The sequence below is a fragment of the Temnothorax curvispinosus genome, unplaced genomic scaffold (assembly GCF_003070985.1).
Source record: "Temnothorax curvispinosus isolate PA1 unplaced genomic scaffold, ASM307098v1 QBEX01014078.1, whole genome shotgun sequence".
Taxonomy (NCBI): domain Eukaryota; kingdom Metazoa; phylum Arthropoda; class Insecta; order Hymenoptera; family Formicidae; genus Temnothorax; species Temnothorax curvispinosus.
This window is the reverse complement of record NW_020223858.1, coordinates 631,272-653,429: the sequence shown is the minus strand read 5'-3', so window position 1 is coordinate 653,429 and position 22,158 is coordinate 631,272. Positions and strand designations below refer to the sequence as shown.

General features: G+C 38.2%; 1 protein-coding gene across 5 annotated transcripts in view; it reads right to left on the bottom strand.

Annotated features, from left to right (window-relative positions):
* The window catches only part of LOC112464271 (neuronal acetylcholine receptor subunit alpha-7), a 218,458-nt gene that overhangs the window by 194,676 nt on the left and 1,624 nt on the right, over nt 1–22,158 (bottom strand). For all 5 annotated transcript variants that reach the window (XM_025031153.1, XM_025031157.1, XM_025031154.1 and 2 more), the window contains exon 2: nt 19,640–20,185. In XM_025031153.1, coding sequence (XP_024886921.1) covers nt 19,640–19,742 — 103 coding nt within the window. In that variant the 5' untranslated portion in view covers nt 19,743–20,185. The remainder of the gene's footprint in view (nt 1–19,639; nt 20,186–22,158) is intronic.

Genomic DNA, 22,158 nt, shown 5'->3' with positions numbered 1-22,158 from the left:
ACGGCTCCAGCATCCCCTTAAGCCTAATAAGCAAACAGCTTCGATGTCAAAATATACGAGCATGCGCGAGCAACACAAACGTTTTCATTAATTCTTTTATAACGTTACCGTCTCGCTACCGATATTATTTAATTTTATTTGTTTATTGCGAGCTGTGCGATATTTTTCAAAAACAACGGTTCTTTAAGCATCATTTCATGCACGTATTGGAATAGAGAGAGAGTACGAGCTCGTCACGTGTAACGTGGATGCACGATATTGTTCGCCTCGCAGGATAGATAGGTTACGCCAGCATGTACCCGATCCGGACATATTTTCCCTGTAATCTTACCACAAGGGGGGCGTAAATGATCCGAAGAATCTTTTTCCTACCTCCGCGAAACGTGCCGTCTGATAGAGCATCTGCTCGTTTCTCTCGTCTCGTGACTCTCTTTCTTGCCCTGTCTACATTCCGCGACTTTATAGTCTTCATCCACTCCCGCATCGCATATAGGCGCCACAGCGCCAAAGTTATTCGCATTCGTCAAGTACTAAAACTTCGTTCGCATATATGCGCGCCATAGAGTTCCCTATAAAGTTATATTAACGATATTATTCTCATGCGCTCGTTGAAACTTCATTGTTTCGTATAAGAAGAAATTAACTCACCATGCGAGAAAGTTGCCTTGTGCAATATTAATGTTGTCGGATACAAATTTTATCGTAATATGGAAAGACAATTAAATTACATTAAATCAGCTTTGACTTTATTTACATGAGAATCATTAGAATAATATTTTTCTAGGTATTCACTGAATCGTTAAAACAGGTGTGATATAAAATAAAAAAATAATAAGTGTTGGTTTAACAAAAAAGATGTATGTATAAAATATATCACCGACTGATTCGCAAAGTCTTGTTGTCGGTACCAATGACGCTATCTTCGCACTGCTCTTTGTCATTGTGTCAAAGACAAAGTTAGAATCAACTTATACTTATCAAAAGCTCGAGAAGAATCATATGTCAAAATCCGGATTACATTGCAGCTTTAAAGAAGTTGCGAATCTCTCAAAGCATTTTTACTTCCAAGCGATGTAAACCTCTCTATATGAACCTGTTCTATTATGATAATCTCGTCCAGTTAATAACGTCCCTTGATTATTCTTAAGATTTCTATTTTAATTTTCTATATAATGTGTGTCTTTAAAGTTCTTTTTCATTAAGATTGAAGATAAACATTTGTAATGGTCAAGAAATTAGAAAAAATTTGCATTGTTATATTGTACAATTTAAGAGCTAATATTATATTAGATATTATATCGTCCTTAATAAAACAGAAATTGAGTTATTAAAGAGGAAAAATATATAGTTTTATTACGTTTTTACATCATGTTATTACACGTCGCGACATCTGTACGTTTTAAAGCGCCGTTTCAGAAAACAGTGAGCTTTCAAAGGGAGCTTCTTTGATGTGTAAAATTCTTATGACTCATGAGAGAATGTAACAAACTTTCCTCGTGGGCTGTACTCTCGGATGACACTCTTTCAATACAGATTCCTTTCGTAACACCGACTATTTTCCTTCCTTTCCAAGCGTCTTTTGCCAACCGAGAAAAAGAGGAGAAAAAGAAAATCGATGAACTTTTCCTAAGATACATGAAAAAAAAAAATATATATATATATATATATACACACATATACATACAGATATTCAAAAAACCAGCATCATTTTCATAATCTTATTCGTTGGCAATCATCACAAAACTTTTTCCAATAATTAAATTCACTTCTATAAGCCCGCGGAAACTTGTCGCGCAAGTCTATGTGCGCTAATATTCCTTCGGGAAGCATAAACACTTTTTGTGCCGGTGCGCGCACATTAAAGTAACAGAAGCAAACTGGTATTGTGTAATATTTTGCAGGAGTGGACTTTTGCGAACGGAGAAACGAGAGAGGAAATGAGCTGCTGTGAGTGAGATCGCGAGAAAACTCGCGCGATGCATCTCCGATGTCGGAAAAATTACCGCGCTCGAGGGAGAAACGGAAGGAAGGAGGGAAGTCTGAAATGAGCGCGCGAAGAATTTCCGTAGTCATAAACGTAGCTTCGCTACGTTTTTTAAAAGTTTGTGCAACATTAAAGAAATCCCGTTGATGTAATTTCTTTTTTAATCATAAAAAAATTCGACATTACAGACGAGCTAAGTCTTTTTTGTCGTCGTTCCAGTTTCGTGCCTAAAATTATGGACGTGCTCGGAAAATTATTCACGCGCAGATGCGCCACGATGGCAAAGCGCAAGACATATCGGTAAAAAGGGCCAAGAGATTAAACGCCGTGTAATTACGCGACAAGGTTCGCGTAATTACACGGAGGCGGGGAAGGCCGGGAAAGACGTTTTCTTCGGAGATGCACGCGCGAGGGGAGCAGCTGAAGTTGCAAGCGAAACGAAATTACCCCGATTGCTTTCCCGTCAAGCAACCCACTGTCGGCAAAATATATTTTTTTTTTATGTCCCGCTTCTTTCACGTTCTTCGTACCCGAATTGCCTGGATGCTCTACTGTTCGCTGACAGGAATGCTTGACAAATCTGCCGGCTGAAATGAATCCCGCGAATTCGATACAGTGGAAAATTAGACGAGTACGAATAAAGATAGAATCTCACGTTCATAAATCTCTCCGAATTTGAAACGTTTCAAAACAGCGCAAAAGAAAATAAATAATCTACAAGCAAATAATACGTACGATCAATAAATAATTAATGTTGACATAGTTATTAACTAGCACCATTTGCATGAGTCATATTAATAGACTGTTAGCATTATGAATAAATTCATAATATATGGACAATGACAACTCCGCGCGACTAGCTTCATAAATAAACATCTAATCAATTAGACTTGGAAAAATAACGGTCGAATCGTTAATCCGTGAAACGCATAAAGGGAGAAACAAGCGACGCGCAGCCTGCGCAGTGAGATATATTATGCAAACAGACTGCGTGACTGTAACGTGGGAACGGTGCTACTGCTTTTCGAGCTTTTACGAAAAAAACTCGCATTTTTTAATCGCTCTACTCGGGCGCATGGAACTGCATGTGAATGTCAGTTTGAGCGTCATTTATTCTTTTCTTGGCGCGCTCGGATGTTCCAGTAGAAAAACTCATTTACCGATGCGCGCGTTCCAGCGGAAATGCATTGGCATCCACGTTCGTTTCTGCTAAAATCGGATTTTATGGTCGTTCGATTCATGTTTGTTCGCCGAGTAAGAGAGTGCGCGTGGATTCGCGCCGAAATTACACCGACGAAAACAGCTCATCGATATATTGTGAAAGATATATATTTATGCGAACTCGCGAGAAAGCAGCGACAGCGACGCTAGTTTTATTTTTATAAGGGACGAAGGATTCACAGCTTGTTTACGTGAATCCTGGCACGCTTCCACAAAGTGCATTCTCCGTTCTTTTATCGCTCCTACCTTCGCAATTCCGATCGTGTTTCTTAATTAGCAGGCGAAAGTACGCTGGTGCACGCGTCGATAGCATTGTCCTCGTTTTGTTATGCCAGAAACACATTTGATATACTTAGCAAATTTTATTTAATGCGATTCTTATCATGTTTTGCTGTAAGATGATGCCGATATAAATAAGCCTCGCAAATTTTACACTGCTTGAAATAATTTGATATAATTAATAGCTCTAAACTGATAAACCACTATAAACTCATTAATCCTCTTAGGGGTATTTGACCCCGTTTTGCCTTCATTTTATTTCTATTTTTCGTACGTGGATGGTGTAAAGATTGAAGCCTCGGCCGCATAATATTCATCACGATATATGTTTCAACAGTGCTCTGTGTATTACCTGGCTTTCCGCGTTTATTACATTGAATATTATGCATTACGATAACTTGGTTAATATCTCGCAGTATATTTTCTCGTTATTGCACTCGTAAAGAGTTGCTAAAGCGTATATACACGTATATACCGATTAAAGCGTAAATAGGTATGATAAGGATCTTGTTAAAGATGTTATTAACGGCAAGCCATAAAGTATTTTCAAATCGCGGATAATTCATTGCCTAATATATTTACGTTAAACCTTTTCAATCGGCTTTTTAAAAAAATTGCTTTTTATAAACGTTTATATTCGCTCGTATTTAAGATTAGCTAGACAATTATGATTATAACAAAAAGTAAAAAAAAAACGAGTGCTATACGTACTTAATTGTGCCGTTCTAACAAAGATATATACGACCAACAAAATTAAGGGAACGACCAAACTAGATTTCCTAATTTAAAAGTGGAAATGGCCGCCAATTAAACTCCACTGCCAATCACCGCACGCCTTGGTAATTTATTATGGAAATTAATTCTCAATATCACAAGCGAGGCAGACTCGCACGAAAATTTTTCCTATCCGTACCAATTCTCCATCGAAAAGTCTCACATTTTTATCGAGCAACGTCAAATCTAATTGCGAGCGCTGCTCGCTTTTTTTAACGGACAGTTAATTAATAGGACACGACACGCCATGCCACGATATTGCATTAACCTTTGCATTTCAGTTTGCCGACCGCTCTCAAATATAATAGAGATTCTTATGTAATAAAAGTTTCGCAGATATTATGCAAAAATGAAAATGCTATTTTCCTCTTTTGTTATATGCATGCCATGTAATTATCTAGAAGGGAATAACGAGTAACAAATATTTATAAAAAACATATATAGATAAATAATTTACGAAATTATACGTGTATGAATTAATAATTGCTTAAAATTTAAATGAGTAATTCGTCATCGCGTATGCAAATTACTTTTGAACATTTTTAATAATTATATCTTTGTAATCATAATTACATAGGTACTTCAAAATACCTAAATTTAATATTTATTTAAAAACATATTTTTTATTTGCCATTTTCTCGAAACTTAAAAAGATATATACGGCCTAAAAACAAATTAAGAGATTTATGCAAAATATTATATTTGCCAGTTGAGAATATCAGAGTTATAAGAGATAAAAAGAAAGAGAGTATTTATATTTTCTAATGGAAAACTAATAGTAAACAATATAATATCCAGCTGTGTGAACAGAGAATCCATGTCAGCTGATCGCTAAATTGTCAGCGTATCGTCCTGAAGGGGTTGCAGAATGGAGGTCGGTTAATGAGCGGCGTCCGTTTGCGCGGGTGCAAAACGCGCGTCGCTCGGCTATGCCAAGTGTTTATCTACCTAGGAGAGGACAGCCTAGGCGGTGGGTAGGGTAAAATCAATGCGCGGGTTAGACGACAGCGAGCCAGAAGAGAACGATGGTGTAAGAGCGGGAGGCAATACTAGTGAGCACGAGGATGAGAGGATGGACGGTCGGCAAGAGAGCGTGCGATGAAGCGAAGAGAGAGAGAGAGAGAGAGAGAGAGAGAGAGAGAGAGAGAGAGAGGAAAAGAGAGATACATATACGGTTGCAGACGGTGGCGGAGAAGAGGACGACCAAGAAAGAGGCTGTCGAGTCGGAGGGTGAGAGATGAGAAGAGAGAAATGAGGAGAGTAAGGGGGCCAAGAGGGTGAAGCGAGAAAGTGAGCCGTTGGATAGGCTGCGTGCGATGGTGTAGGTTGTAGGTTCTAGGTATGGTAAGGGTAGAATGAGAGATTGTAGGCGGGAAGAGACTAAAGGAGAGAAAGAGAGAGACAGAGAGAGAGAGAGAGAGAGAGAGAGAGAGAGTGAGAGAGAGAGAAAGAGAGAGCGGGGAGGGTGGTACGAGAGACGTGGAGCAGAAGGGCGCAGGATCGTCGTCGAGTAGTCCATCGTAGTCGTTGTCCTCGTCGTCGAAGGGTCTCGACGCTTTATGAAGGGAGATGGAAAGTGTTGAGGGCCAAGCGGCTCTGGAGAGCTGCTCTCTGAAGGGTGTCGCTCTGACACACTGCTCTACATTCCGTCGACCACCCTCCTTCCTTTCCTCCGTTTCGCCTTTCACCCTCATACGAGTCTACCGCCGCTTTCGCCGTTGCGATTCAGACACCATCGTCGGGTGGTAATCGCCGATGCATGCGACATTGCGCTCGTAATGCCCGCGGCGACCCGAGGGATGTTGTTTCTGTTTCGTTAGGGTGAGTGGACTGGCACTTCGAGCGGCTTTACGGCCAACGCGGGTTACGAATGCTACGATCCGGCGGCAGTGCGGGTCGCTATCTCGTCGAGGAATGTGCACGTTGGCGGAGATTGCGAAGTCGTCGCCGCGTCGCGTTGCGAGTTCAACGGTGAAGTAATAAATAGAATGTTTTTTTCCGTTTTATACGTTTTCGAGTTTAGCTAGACAAAACTCGCATCAGCGTATGAATATAAACCTCCGCATTTGCATGTACAACGAGTTGTTACAGGCTCTGTGTATTTTTTATGGCAAAGATTGTTATTTCACGTATATCAGTTTAATTCAATTAGCCATGCTAGAAAACGAGACAATAATAGATCTTGCCAAGCATGGAAAAATGCTGTGTGCAATAAATAATTACGACATTCCCCAAAATAATTGTATCGTTCAATAAAGAGTCAGTTAGACACGTTTGGAATTCTTTCTTAGACATTCAAGATCTTTTCCAAGATTCGATCTGTCTATTTAATCCTCTTCAGCGCATTTTCCACTGACAAGTAGGCGAAGACATTGCTAGATAGAGCATTGTGGGCGCGTCTGGCACTGGGGATGGGTGTTTCCTTATTAGGTCAACCGGTATATGCACATCGACGTTTAAGAGACCGTAGATATCGAGGTAGCCTCGGTTGCTCGAATCACAAGAGCTTACGGTTCCCAGATAAACACTCTACCAACGATTTTCAATGTGCTTCGTATATCGATTTCAACGTTTTGTCGCCCCCGACAACGTGGTCTAACTAGCAGAAACTAACGGCGGACTAGCGCCCGATCCTCGAACTACTCCAAGACATGGACTCGATAGTGATGAGATAACTACGATCGCGTCTTGCGGCTCGTTCCGGGGAATTCATTGTTATCGCTGTATTAATACGCGGTATCGAGTGTTTAATTAATTAGCGCATTGATTGCCGCACCACACACGAATAATAATCGTGTTTGTTCGGCCGAGGCCGCGCGAAATATATTAGCCGCATACCTGTGGTCTATAACTTATTAATGAATGCGTAATAATAATAAAATAGCTAGATCAAAATCTATGCAAGAATACATTTTTTCCTATTTATAAAAAACCATCATTTAATATTAACGGCGTATAACTATAATAAAAAATAGAAATGAATACATTTTGTTATTATTAATAACTTAAAAATTCTTTATGTGTAACTGTTTCATATTTTAGATTAATTCTCCCAACTATATAGAATCTTTATCGGTATGCTAAATTGATGAATTATAATCTTCATAAACAATATACCTAATATTTCGTTTGTTTCGATTCCCGTTGATCCACTACAGAAACCAAGGTAAACGCGATAAAGTAAATCGCGTGGAATAGACTACAAACACTTTGCAGTAAAGTCGAAAATGACGTCTTCTTCCTGTCAACCGCCGCTTGCGCGCTTTCCCATAGCATAGCGCTCGCGTGTACAACGATAGCTCGGCTAGAGACTGTCGTATAATCCTAGCAATATATCCGGCATCTTCATAAGCCGCTCTATATTTTCCTGTCCCGTGTACGATACCTGTACCATATTAGCCTTTATTTTTCGGATACCCGATTGCAAACTCATGGAGAAAGCCGGGTAACTTCAGCGATATCACACGACAGCTGTTGCTTATCCGTAATACTCCGAGCAAGCAAGAGGCAATTTACCTTACACGCGCCATACATCTACCCCAAGCTATATAAAACCATATCTCTGTGTATGGCTGTCTACACTCCGCCTTATAGATTAGCCGAGTTTAAAGTCTTTCACAAGAAACAAGAAAAAATTATATACGCGCATGTCATGCACGCTCCATCACTTCAAATTAAGAATAAAAAAATAGCATAAATGATACGCGACAACATGAAAATTTCTTCAGCCGACGGGTGGGGAAATGTTTACTCTCATAAAGCAGCTGTCCAAAACAAATGTAAATTTGAAATTTTAGCCCTGACCGTGACAAAGTACCCGCTAATTCTAACGCAACAATGCGGTACGCTTAATTATTCTGGTCTACAATTTTTGTTAAAAGTCTAATGTACGGCGAAACTACACAATATGCTTTTTTGGCGCAAATTACACTAACGATGGGTCTTAAACAATGCACTCCCCGCCTAATGTCGGCTCTGAGTCGTAGCGGGTTACCGTAACGACCTTGTCTCACGGTCGCAAAAAGATGGAGACCATAACTACTTGTTGGCTCGCCGGCCTGGTGGCTGGTTCGTACTACTGTATACGCTCTATACGTAACAACGGACGTAAATATATACGCCAGATACGATCTACACCCATATTCCTTATTTATCTCTACAAAAGTTTGCTTGTTATCGAAAAAATTCTCAGTGACATTAATATTTTATCTATAAGTTAGAGATTACGCTCCTAAAAACTGATGTCCAAGAACTCGTGCGGGAAGATTTTTCAAAGTACACGACTAAATGGGGTCGCTCGGCGATAACTTTGATCGCTTAATTATTCATGTAGCAATGAAGATTATAATACGTTGCAATAACGAGAACTGGCAGATGAGTCAAAAGCTGCTTGTGTGCCAGCGTCATTTACGCAAGATTGCACTCGCAAATCAGACTATCGGAAATTTTCGCTCCCAACTGCGTAAACAGTTCCGCGCAAACAGTCACGTTCCAGCCGTGGTGGGTTTCCACTAGAGAAACTCGGGCCGAGCAGCTTCCTTTTTCGTATGATCAGTCAATTAAGTCTACTAACTAAATAGATCCGATAATAATGTAAACTTTGTACCCTTCAGTAAATTGCTTAATAAAGCGAAATATGTACTAGAATAATGTGAAATAAGTTGTCATGATGTTTGCAATACACAAACGAATCCATAAGTTTACTATAGGTAGTGACAATTTGATGCAAATTAATATATTTTAAGAGAAGAATAGAGAAGTGTTCTTAATTTACTTTACTATTTTATATTGCTTCAATAATGTATCATGTATGTTCCTCTCACATAGCTATTTCCAAAAATTATTTTCTATACGGTTATGTAAAATTCATTATTATGTATAAAGTGAACGGTTACGTCATATAGAACATGATCCCAAATACGTCACAATTAGACCAAAAAATGTCAAAGTGCGCGAGGTTCATTTGTTAGATAGTAACTGAATAACCTCCGCGACAACAAGGGCGACTAGTCTCGAGGTAGGAGCCACTTATTCATTCGCCGGGAATTGTTGGGCAGGTAATTAGTGGAGCAACGCGTCACCCGTGGGCCTAATTATAAAAGAGATCTCTCTCAGTTGGCCCCTGTCGACTTCGATCTCGTGAGGCGCCCTTTTTACTCGCTCTTCTTAAATCTTGCATAAGCTCGTGTCAGGATGAGGAAAGAGCAGAGAATTTATGAATGCTTTAGGAAAGTATTTTCACACAATCAAGAGAGACAAGAGTAAAAAAAAAAGACCAGAAATGGTTAATTAACATGATGAAATATAACGGAAAATATTAAACATAATAACGATGCCAATAATTATACATATATTATATATATATATATATATATATATATATATATATACATGGAGGGATTAAAGTGTTATTTCGATAAAATATGTAATGTATTGGAACTATTAGAAAATAATAATACAAAATGTATTCATATAAGAATAAAAAAAACTAGATTGATAAAAATTGCAAAAATAATAATACCATAACAATAACAACAACAATAATAAACAAAATTTATAAAACAATCTCAATATATTTTTTCCAAGTTGTTTTTATGATCTATTTTACCATTCCAATGCAAGAAAAATATAAATATATTTTCGTTGAATTAAAAAAATTGCTGTATAAAAAAACTCATCTCCTTATAACGTTCCGTTCGTCTTCTTTAACTTTGTGTTTGATTCAAAGAAATCAAGAAAGGGGAGGTCGGGGGTATGGTAAAAAAGAAATAGATCGAAATGAGATCCGCGGTAGAAATTCGACACGGCAGGTGTGTATCCTGCAGCTGTGAGCGATTATGATGTATCGATATCGCGCGATCAAGCGTGATTGAGTTCCACATTTATATCACATTGAATCTTTCGGCAAGGAACGAGTTAATATCGATAGCTATACTCGTGTATATATGTATATTATCCCTTCGCCCGTAAACTGGGTCATAAATGGCACAAGCCGAAATTCAAGATAGAATACCGCCGAAATGAAAAGGGGGGGAGGGCTTGCCGTCCCTCGTAAAAAAAGTAGGTAGTGGGGAGAACTCATGCCCAAAGTTTCGTTGGAATTCGCCAGTGTGTGCTTGACCAGCAGCGAGTCAAAGTGCGTCCAGTGCCACTATTGACCCAGTTTACGGACAGTGCCAGACTTTCGTGCAAGTAAGTAAAATTAATTTAACGTCATTTTCATATTACTACAGTTATTTTTAACTTATATAAGTGATATTTTTTTATGATTGTGTATATTATATATACCTATAACCTCAAAATTTGAGTGGATGAAAACACGTGTAAAAAGAAATTACATGTACTTTCAGGATACAATGGATGATCAAGCGACAAATATCAGATATTATTTACGAGAAAGACGATTTTATATGATTTTTTAATAAAATAATGTAAAAATTACGTTAAAAGTCTTATTTCTCCTTAACCCGAAAAAGGCCATTTTCAATCCTCAGAATAATTATACTTTTTAAAAATGACCCATATACAGAATTTTTTTCTTGAAAGTACACATATTTAACTATAAAACCTCGTTGGAATTTTTTATTTTGATTTAAAACTCAATGAGATATGATTTTTTTAATAAAAATGGATTTTTATCAATTTTTTGCATAAAGAATTATTTATAAACAATTTATCTTATAATGAATCGCTAAATAAACTTTGGGATTATAAAATAGGATAGTATACAAGTATTACAGAATTTTTTCAGATTTTTTGAACACTATTTACTAGGTCAAAATAACGACAGGACATTTATGACCCAGATTACGGACGATGCCAGTCAAATTATAGTTTACGGGCGAAGGGTTATCGATGCTATCAGCATCTCGACTTCAATTACTTTCGCATTTACATGAGATTGGCTACGCGACTTTGATCATTCAGAATCTAAAGCCCGAGATGTACATTCGGCTGTTTGCAGCTTAATGGAAACGCAAGCGATTGATGGCGCAGTTCGCTGTATCGGTAGCTTCAAAGCAACAATTTAGTCGCGGGACATCCGGCAGGCGGATTGTTTTCGATATATATGTAACCGACTACTGATTTCTATGATCTGTCAAGTTCAGAAAGCTCGTTTTGAACGATATAAACGGAGATTAAGTACAGATAGTTTCTGCAATGCTAACAACGCGACAGTAGGCGATGACAAGCGTTTTCTCGTGATGAATGAAGTCGAGGAGAGAAACTGTAGTCTAAACTCCTGTGAGAAGCACATTATAAACTAAATATACGCATGGAAAATCTTCGATCCAATCATCCTGCGCCATAGAGCGGACTTTAACGTTGAAACGACAGTTCAATTTTCGGGACCACCCCAGTCAACGATTCTCAAAATAACCCATATCAAAAAATATTTGCATTCCTCACGGGAGAAATCCGCATATCAAGAAGCAGTAATAAGACTTTACATCTCCCGGAACCACGCCTAGCTTACTGAGCCTCCCCGGTATTGCCAAGAAATTCAAATTCTAATACCATCTTGCAGAATCCACTTACGCCGCAACAAAATGTTTCATTCATCGCCACAGGGTGCGAAGCTGTGTTGAACCGCACTACGCCTTGAAAAGTCAAATTTATCTGGGTCACAAAGGATATTCAGATTTTCGCGCATTCGGTGCGGTATATAGTCGCCCTTGGAATTTGATGCCTAATAACGATAAAGGATTCTTCGTAAAAAAAAACGCGATTTTAATCTCCGTTGAGGATCGACTCTTGCGACATCACGAATAAACTTTTACGTCCGGCATGTGCGAAAGAGTTCGGCGTCGATTGTATGGTCGCGCGGTCCACGCTCCAATCGCTTGTATGTTTATTCTGGAGGCGAGACGATATTTCGTTGTGTGCAATGGAGGACCTGCTGGCCCTCCCGTTGCTACATATTTACTTCGCGCGCTTAACTCTCGGCAAATAACAGTAAACCGAACCGCTCGCGGAGAGATCTCTGCCAAAAAGTTTCAGGGACTCCGCTAGCGCCCGTATGCTCCGCTCCCGACAGAGAAGATATAATCTGCTTCATATTCCACTTACGACATCGTACCATCACGCTTGCAAACTTCTCGCGAGACCGTAAATATGTATTTCGTCGCTTGCCGTTAGTCGTATCCAAAACGTAAAGTATAGCGAAATCGATGCGCTCGTATCGCGCTCGATCGCGAAATCGGAATCACGAGGCTGTTTGCCTTAATTAATTATCAATGCATCCCCGAGGAGCACGTCTTATTAATTATTCAAGCATCACTTACGTGAAGGCTCGTACATGTACATGGGTGGGGATGATACAGCGGCAGCACACTCGATTATCCTGCCAGACAATCCCTGACGCGACACTAGACTAAATTGCGAAAAGCGGGCTGACCAGACGAGCGGACATAAATCACCATTAAAAGGGCCGAAGTGAATTTCGACGTTATGGATAGCCGTGGATTTAAATAAAACGGATCGGTGCACGTGATCTTGTACGGGTTTGTACGAAAATCCACGCCATCATGTCTCTCTGCACCATCGCAACCCGACCAAAATGATGAAAATGCTGCGGCGTTCTCTAACCGCGTCTCCCGAGAGTTTCTGCTTTTATGACGGATTATAAATCATTTCGTGGATCCTCGTGGGCGATCAGTCTCTTACTCTCGGGACCGCAGTCGCAACTTTCGGCGGGCAAATTTACGTGCACTTTCGAGATAATGTATCGCCCGCGAGAAGTTAATTTGTAACGAATTGGCGCAGCAATATGGTCTCTCGAGAAAGCCATCGTTGAGTTTTGCGAGCTTTGGCAATCGACTGCCTTGTGAAAGCAGTAGAATTTACTGTTGTACTCTATAATTTCCAACTTCCATGTTCTAAAAAATTCATTGTTTCAAAAAAATTAATGTATAAACTAATATAACATATAAAATTTGAATAAAAAGAAACTTTGTAGATTTATATCTGTGTATTTCGTAATTAGTCATAATTTCTATCAATAAAATATTCCTTTTTGTGACTTTTATATTATATATAACATAAGAAACAGATATAGATTAAAAATCATTGAAATTGAAATTAATCTCTACAACATGTATCAATATTGTGTAATATTATTACATGGCTTCGACCCATATTTTAGCTACGATGATCAAACGAACATTATATTATTAATCCAACAACTGCTGTTTCACAAAAATATACAGGGATAAACATTAATTTTTACAATCTGAACTAATATATAATATGCTAATAAACTATAAGAATAAATAAATATATTTTTGCATGAGATAATTATCATGTGAATCTCAGATAACATATGACCTAATTTGTTTCTCTGTAATAAGTCTCGTGTGAAATGAAAAGTCACTGCTACAAATATTATACGTAAACAAACTAATGTAAAAGTTGTACATAAAATAATGTTCCTAAAAGAAATAAAAAAGTAAGAAAATAATTTCCTGTGTTATCAGTTTTTTAAGAGAAAAACAGTATAGAAAATGTTATAAAAAATATAAAATAAAAGAACAACACAATTTAATTATAATCGTATTGAACTGTATACTGCATAATAATTTTATAAAGAACTTTGCCCATTTTATTATGGGTTCTAGGTCATGAACGCACACACTTGATTTCTTGATATGCATTTGTAGAAAAGGTTAATATAATAATAATAATAATAACATAATCTCTCAAATCTCAAAAACAGGGAAAAAGACACTTTAGTGAAAAATGAATTTCATATTACTGTACGTAATATTAAGTAATTAGCACTAAAAACTTTACACTAATTAACTTAAATATTATAATATCACTAACTGGTGCTCTGGGCACAAGAAAGTCTAGACGATATTATAAAATATTATTTTATATATTTTATAATATTTTATAATATCGTCTAAACTTTCTTGTGCCCAGAGCACCTCCCCGTGGTGACGGCGGTACCGAGCAAACTTATTTATTTGTTTGGCTAAGTCTCTAGTATACAATCAAGGCATGTAAATAAAAAAAATATCATATTTATGTTTTAGCAGAACGAAATGGTAAAGGATTGAATTCAATACAAAAGCGTATTATCGCACTTGCAAAAATGGAGCTCATACTGTTGTGCCCATATGTCATAACATTAATGTGATATTTAGGCCGCAGCAAACACCCAAACGCAAGAATCAAGCTGCCATCAAAACATATATTGTAGATATTTTCTGATAGTTCTGATAATAAAGGTAATAATGAATAGGTATTAAGACTCGTAACTGAATAGATTATAATTTTGTTCGCTCTCCTTCCCCTCCTCGTCCCAGAACAAAATTATTTATAGTAATGTACACAAAAATATCTACATTATGTTCCACTGCTACTGTGCCCCTATGGCCCATTTGGGACAAAGTTCTTTCCTATCTAATGGTATATGTTTATTGGTTGAACCAAATTTTGTAATTGGATTTCATTTACAATAGTTTCTATTAGATTATATCAATACTAGTTTCAAAGCCTTATGATATCTATGCCTATTTGTAAAGTGTTTTCTATAAATCCATGTTCATTCAAATGATGTTATCGTGTGCCAAACAATAATACCGTATAATAATTTCTTTATCTCTACATGAAATCGCAGCAGCTCGTGCAATTTACCGCTTCGAGCGAAATAACAGTTTTTTACTCCGTTCACAATGAGGGCATTAGCAGTCATATAGCGCGACTACCTTGTCAAACACCACATTACAATCGTCATAAAACACAACGATCGGATTCTAATTATCAGATGGACCAATATAGCGATACGCGTGAAAATCTCGCGGATCGAATGACGGAATTAAATTTTGGTGTAGAATCAATGCAATTCCGACATCAATTGTAATGTAATTTCAATAGCTGTCATCGTCGGATTCGTGCTAATTTCGTTTTGTAAACGCGTATTGGGAGATACCGTTTAGTCGATTCAAAAATAAATCCCGAAAAAAAAGAAAGGTAAATCACGCGACAAAAGTACTTTCTTCGATTAATACTCATGTATGTTCGCGCGTACGAGTATAGCGTGGTTGCGAGTTCGAGAATCGATATCAACGTTATAGGCGTCTCTGCTCCATTGCGGCACCATACGCGCAATGTAAAAATCTCGATATCCGACAGCCGTGGTGCTCAACTAGTGACAGTAAAACGCCGAGCCGACGCGTTAAATGAACACGTTGCAAGCGTAATCCCCGACGGAACATTCTGAAATTTTAACGAAGACTGACTTCCGCCCTCTCTTCGACGTTTTTCCATCCACGATGCCTTTCTGGGGCATCGATCGCAGATTACTTCGTCGGAACTTCAAAACTGATTACTGCGAAGCGAGCGAGATATTTTGTGTTGCGAACGCGAGCGAGTCAAAGCTGCTGTTTTATCGATGACGATGTATTAACTATTTCCGGAAAAATATTTCGTAAAGAGAGAAATGATATATGTATCCTAGAGATGGTTGCAAAGAATGGGCATGTGAAAGTTCTTTGAATTGTGTTTATCGAAAGCGTGACACGCTCATAAATAATATGGTGATTAAACAAGTATTTTGTTCTATCTGAATAATTGTTAAAATAGAACTTAATAAATTAACGAGTTATAATTTCTTCTTCATTTGATACAATATAAATATTTAACCTATGTCGTGTTTTTCTATAAACACGAAAGTATCTACTATTTTAATATCATTCTTAACGCAGTAATATCTATCAGAAATTTGCATTAAATCAACTTATATGCGTCAAATCATTGACAAATACTTAATTAGTCTAGCTTGGTAGTTAATCGATCGATGTTAAAGTTGACAGACTGTCGACTTTACTATCGATTGAATGTTCAAACGATGTTAATGCTTTATTGCTCTTCAAAGCCACGTGCGTGGTATATAGAATGAACACACGCAGCACAACACACGTGGAATTATATTTTTCGGTCATAAATAAAGCACTCCAAATTATGAGCTGACAATTATGCAACGTAAAAATGACAAACTTCAAATCAGTAGTAATTAACATCAGTTAGTAGTAAAGTAACTATCCATTTAAAAATAATATAGTAGTAATTATCTCTCTAAATTTCTTGGAGTGGGAATACTGCCACTCCAGTGAGATTTCACTCTTTTGGAGTGAGATCTCACTCCAAAAAGAGTGAAATCTTACTCCAAAAGAGTAAAATCTCACTGGAATGGCAGTATTCCCACTCCAAAAAATTTAGAGAGATCCATCATACAATAGAAACTATTTATTTAAAAATAATAATTTTAAATTTTCGCGTTTAAAAATTTTTTATTTAAATATAATTAATTGCCGCGTTAAAAATCAAGAAAGAGAGTTGTACACACAATTCTGTACATAAATATTAAATAGTATGTTGCTCGTTAAGAAACGCAGTGCGCTATTTTGAAGACCGACCTCTTTGAGAGTATTTTCAGAGAGCTTTTCAATACTTCGGTAATTGAGAAACAGCCATCGTAAAACGTAACGTAGAAAAATACGCAGTGCCCGCAGCAGTTTCGCAGGGAGGCTTTTTCCTTTCGACCGAGAATAACTCACGATCGGTCGGCGATCAGTGCGGGAAAGGAGGCGAGGTTGAGGACGAGCAAAGGTCCAGAGGCTTGAAATCTAGTCCTTCCGAGAAAATATTTCGCGCGAGACCGGCGATAAATCGAATGACTTATTACTGCGAGCTGTGTGTAATCTCGGACTCGCTCGGAGAAGAAATGTGCTGCGCCATCGAAAATAGATATGTCGCGGACCAGATCCATTCAAAACACACGACCATGAATTTTACATCAGCACATCAGGCTAAAGCTAACAGATTCTGAATTGAAATTAAATCGGGACGCGCGGCCGAGGAAGCCGAGGAAGAAAGGAGAGGCTGCCCATCGTTCTCCACTTACTGCACTGATTGATTTACGACTGACACAACGCAAAGAAGACGAGTGAAGCAATGATCGATCAGCATAAAAATCGCAGCATATTGATAACAAAAAACGTGCAGAAGAAATCTTATGATTATTTAATACAGAAAGTAAAAGCAGAGATAGTTTACGAGTTAGTTGCTTACAATACGTATTATAATTATAGCTTTTTTCTATTCGATGTGGCTACACGAAAGTTAGTTAACAATATATCGCATTCAGTGAATAATGTGTTATTGGTAGAATATTTTATATTTTGAGTATATGTATTGTAATTTAGATGTAGAGAATAATGATAAAGAAGATGTATCCGTAAAAATTTGTTAAAGCTCTTAATACTGAAGGATTATCTACACCGAACAATTTTTATCGCTTTGCCAGGCGACCTTTAACACATGAGCGATGACGGCGAAGGGATATTAATGCCGCGGATCCATCTCAACGAACCAATAAATTCCGAGTTTAAATCCGGCGGTTTAACTTTAGTATTGCCGAACGATCACGCGAGTTCAATCGTCGCACGATATTTCGCTTCAGAATGTTTATCGCGGAACTTTGGTATTCCCGCTAACTTATGATTCCGCATATTTTCTCGCTCGAGTGAAGTCACCTTTAACTTTCTAAATGCGTTCGTTGTACTTTAATTGCGCACTGAGTCAGAAAAGAAAAAAAGTTTCAGCGTTAAAATGTATATCACTTCATTAAAAGGTATAAATATATCTTTCTTCTTTTGTCTTTGTTTTACTATTGTAAGAAGTAATTTGTTTATACAAATATTTTCAAACCATATAGAGAGACTTTATTAAGTAAAGAAAACTTGAGAAAGATTCGGAATTAGAGTTTAAATTAATTAGAATTGAATTTTCTAACATCTTCCATCTTACCGTTTGATCTTCTTTTCAATTTCGACAACAGGGTAAACTCGGGTGAGATGGCCATACAGGAAAGATGGCCAACCTATGTTTTTTCAATCTAGCTCGCCATGAAACATCGAATGAACATAGGTTGGCCACCTTACCCGAGTTTACTCTATGACAAAAAACTTTTCTCGAAAATCGCAACAAGTTCCTAACGGTCGAAACCTATTTCCGCAAAGATTAACATTGTAAAAATGTTCTATAGGAGAAGCCAATGCCGGCCATGTCGAAAGTTCGCTATTCGCGAAGCTGTTCGCGACATGTCGATGTTTTTCCGAGAGAGAGTTTCTCAAATCGTGGGATTTAATTCCGGCTGAGTCGTACAGAGCTACGAAACTTCGTTGACCGAACGAAATGTAGTTTTGTCGCGGTCGGGCGCCGATGCGCTGTGATGGCAGGTCGCACCGCGGTTGCGGTGATTTTATTATACGTTGCACTGTTACCGAACGTGTCATCCGTAATTATGATTGACGAACCGATTTGTTATACGCGTATGCGCGTCACTCTTAGCGTAATCAGTTACGCATAAATCATATAAACAACATCCTCCCACATATACGTGTGAAAATTATACATACATAGCGCGAATGAGACATATATGGAATGCAGTCGTTAATTTGAAGGCATATACCTAAAGCAAAATATCTGGGTTAGCATATGGCAGCAATTAGCAAGTCACTATTGCTATTAACTTGAATATAACTTTTTGCAACTTTTAGAGTTATATCTGCATGGACTCGACTAGAATTATCGACTTTATCCATGTGTGCCATATTGATGATTTCTTACCATATTTAACGTGTCGATCGACTAAAAATGTCTGTGGCAAACACGGCGTTGTAATATAGTCGCGGGAGTGTCGTTCGTTAAATTATGTACTCGTCTAAAGTTATTTTCGGATTTCTATATCAAGACAGAATAACCGGACGAAGTGACACGAGTTGATAGAAGTCATCGCGTGCAGAAATCTCTTTAATGCAAGCGTCCTTGAATACTAATAGGCAGGGATATGTCATACTTATATACATCTTGATTTCATAATAATTTTCATATAAGTAATATTTAAAAATTTGTAATACATAATCATTGTCATTATCGCAGATTAAAAAAAGCAATTATGCATTTAAATAATAAAGACATTTAAAAATCAAATGCATTGCCTAAAATAGCTCTTATATAACTAAAATAAAAAGTATTTTGAACGAGAAAATTTAGTTTAAGATTTATGTGACTCTAATTTCTAATATTTGATATTTCAATATCTTGTAACTCAATCGAGATACCTATGCCACGTTATATTAATCGATTACGATATCCTATCTTTCAATCGATAGATGTAACGGCCTCTTTTATTCGAATCGGTAGTTTCATGGTTCCCTTTCTCGTCAATACCTTCAAGTCGTTGAAAGAAATATCGTTCGTGCCCTTTCGTTTCTGAAACGGCTTAGACGACCAATAAAGAAAATCATAACGCGAGTAATGTCGCGTACAATCTCATCATAAAATATCGGTAGTGCGTCTCGGTGAGCTTACCTTGAGGTAGGACGGTGAGCAAGAGGACTATTTGGAGACCGGCGGCGATTGTATTACAAAACTTTATTCGCAACTGCGGTAGACCTCCTGCCTGGTGCGCCATGGCAGATGAATTTTACAGGTCCAGGTCGAGGCACGACACCGACTTGCCGATGTTCATCAATCCGGTCCCGACGTGCCCCGTCGTGACCGTGATGCACTGCACAATTTTGCGTGTTCACTTCTACACGCAGCGGTCACCGCCGCGAGTGTCGCCCGGTAGCGCTTTGTCGCCCGCTGCGTCACTGATTATCATCATCGTGCAGGGTGTCACGAGTCGAGTTCAATTCCGCGCGAATCGTCCGCTAATCGATACTCGATGCCCTCGCTAACGCACCCCCCGACTTCGCCGTCATAACCAAGCGTTCTTCCCGCGCGCCTCGGTTGTGCGTATACTCGCGAAGTCTCGATCGCTGAAAGGTGGCGGCGTATTATCGTTCGCAGAGAGAACGCGCTACGTTCGCGCGACGATGCTTCCCAGCGTTTCGAGCATTCTCGCGGGGGATCCTGAAAATAATGATTTCGTACGTGTGAACGACCCTTTCACACCCACTTCTCATTGCGCGCGGCGTCGTTTCGCGGCATGCATTTGCATTATCTTCTGAATCAGCGACAGTTGCTTTTAATTGTTAATGCGTGTCGAAATATTCGCCGATAAATGCCGTTCATCATGATTTCTTAATCATGCTTTAGTTAAAACCTGAATTCCTTGTTTAGAGCATCATGCATTATTCGACATTTCAGATTTATGTCAAACTAAAAATCGGTCAGCTCGCGTCAAGATATAATCATTCTAGTATAAAATATATCTTAATTAGATTTTATGATATGTTCACTGAAACAAAAAATATTCGAGAACGTGATATTCCTAAATTTAATTCCTATTTTGAAAAATATTACAACTGTATGTTTAATGAGATTTTTAAGAAAACGATAATACGATGTTAAATTTATATAAACAATCAAAGTTTTTCCTCGAAACTTATATACTAAAACAAAATTTTAATAAAAATATTTGCAGCATTTCTGACTGTAAATCCAAATTACAATTATGCATAAAGTTATGCAGTTACATGATTTATGCAGTTCAAGTACTATAAGCCGCGAGATAGTGAAATGACACTCATTTGAATATTCTTGTCATTTATTGCGATACTTCTTCCCGATTTATAACGGTTGTGAGCATCGTTACCGGCATCGAAAACTTAGGTGATTTACAAGCGGGGCGGTTGATTTACTATTTCACTATCAGCAAGAAGAGATTTCTTGTATTCCCTTTGGAAAAACGTGCCGCGACTGGAAATGATCGGTTTTGCCAAGTCCCGTTATCGTAAATTTTTCATCTTCTTGGTGAGATCAAGAGAATTATTAGTATAATTGAAATATATGCAGGTTCATGAATCGATTTCTGCGAGCTAGACCAAAAACACTTTGCGATCGATTAATTCATTAATATTATCACGAAAAAATATGAAGAGCACAATTATATTTAATATAACGTATTGAATTTTAACAAAATTTCCAAAGATTAAAAAATATTGTAACTTTATATCATCGATACTTTATATCATCGGAAGAATTGGATATTGTCATATCTCACTATACACAAAAACTATTTAACGTTTGAAGAAATAATATACGCTTATTACGTTTAAAGAAACAAAGGAATGCTTGAAATAAGAAAGTAGAATTTAATAATCTTGCTATTGTCTCGTGCTTGAAAAATATGATACGCAAGAACGCATTATAGCTTATCTTTGTTCTCGCGCATTTATTTTTACATGCAACATCATCGGATTACACCAATAAAAAGCGTTCCGCGTATTTCGTCGTAAAAAATGCGCGAATTAATTAGCAACCCTTTCCACACAACCGATCAGCCATTGATCACGAGTCCAGCATTACGATGACCTATTTATCGGATTCACGAGGGAGTGCATTAAATGGCACGCCATTACCGCAGTTTCTGCCTATCGACACAGGTAGCAATTTTTCCATTGTCTTGCACGCCTCAGAGAAGCAACAATGGCGCGAGTTTTAATCTCACAGGAAATGCGTCTGTGTGGAGTTTTGACGTAGCGACTAGTTGATACGAGAACGTACCCAAGACTATATACGGTATCTTTCACGCGGTATCGTTTATCAATTATGCGTATGTTGCAGATTCGAGTCTCAGCATGCATTTCGCGAACGTGTCACTGGCTCTCATCGACACGACGAAGCAAATCTCGCCTCGAAAATTGCGAGAGCCCGCGCCCGGTTTACAGGTGTCCGTGGCAACTACGCTTCCTCATTCGATACTGAATGCTCCCGTTCTCCTCCACGCGGCGGCGCCGCGGCGTCCATCGTTACGAGTACTCTCACCCCGTTCTCGACCGGCACTGGAACTCACTTCGTTACTCGCTGACACCCACCACGTCGACGATTCAATCAAAAGGACCACGCACTAATTATATGAAAAAAGTGGCCACCGTTAAAAT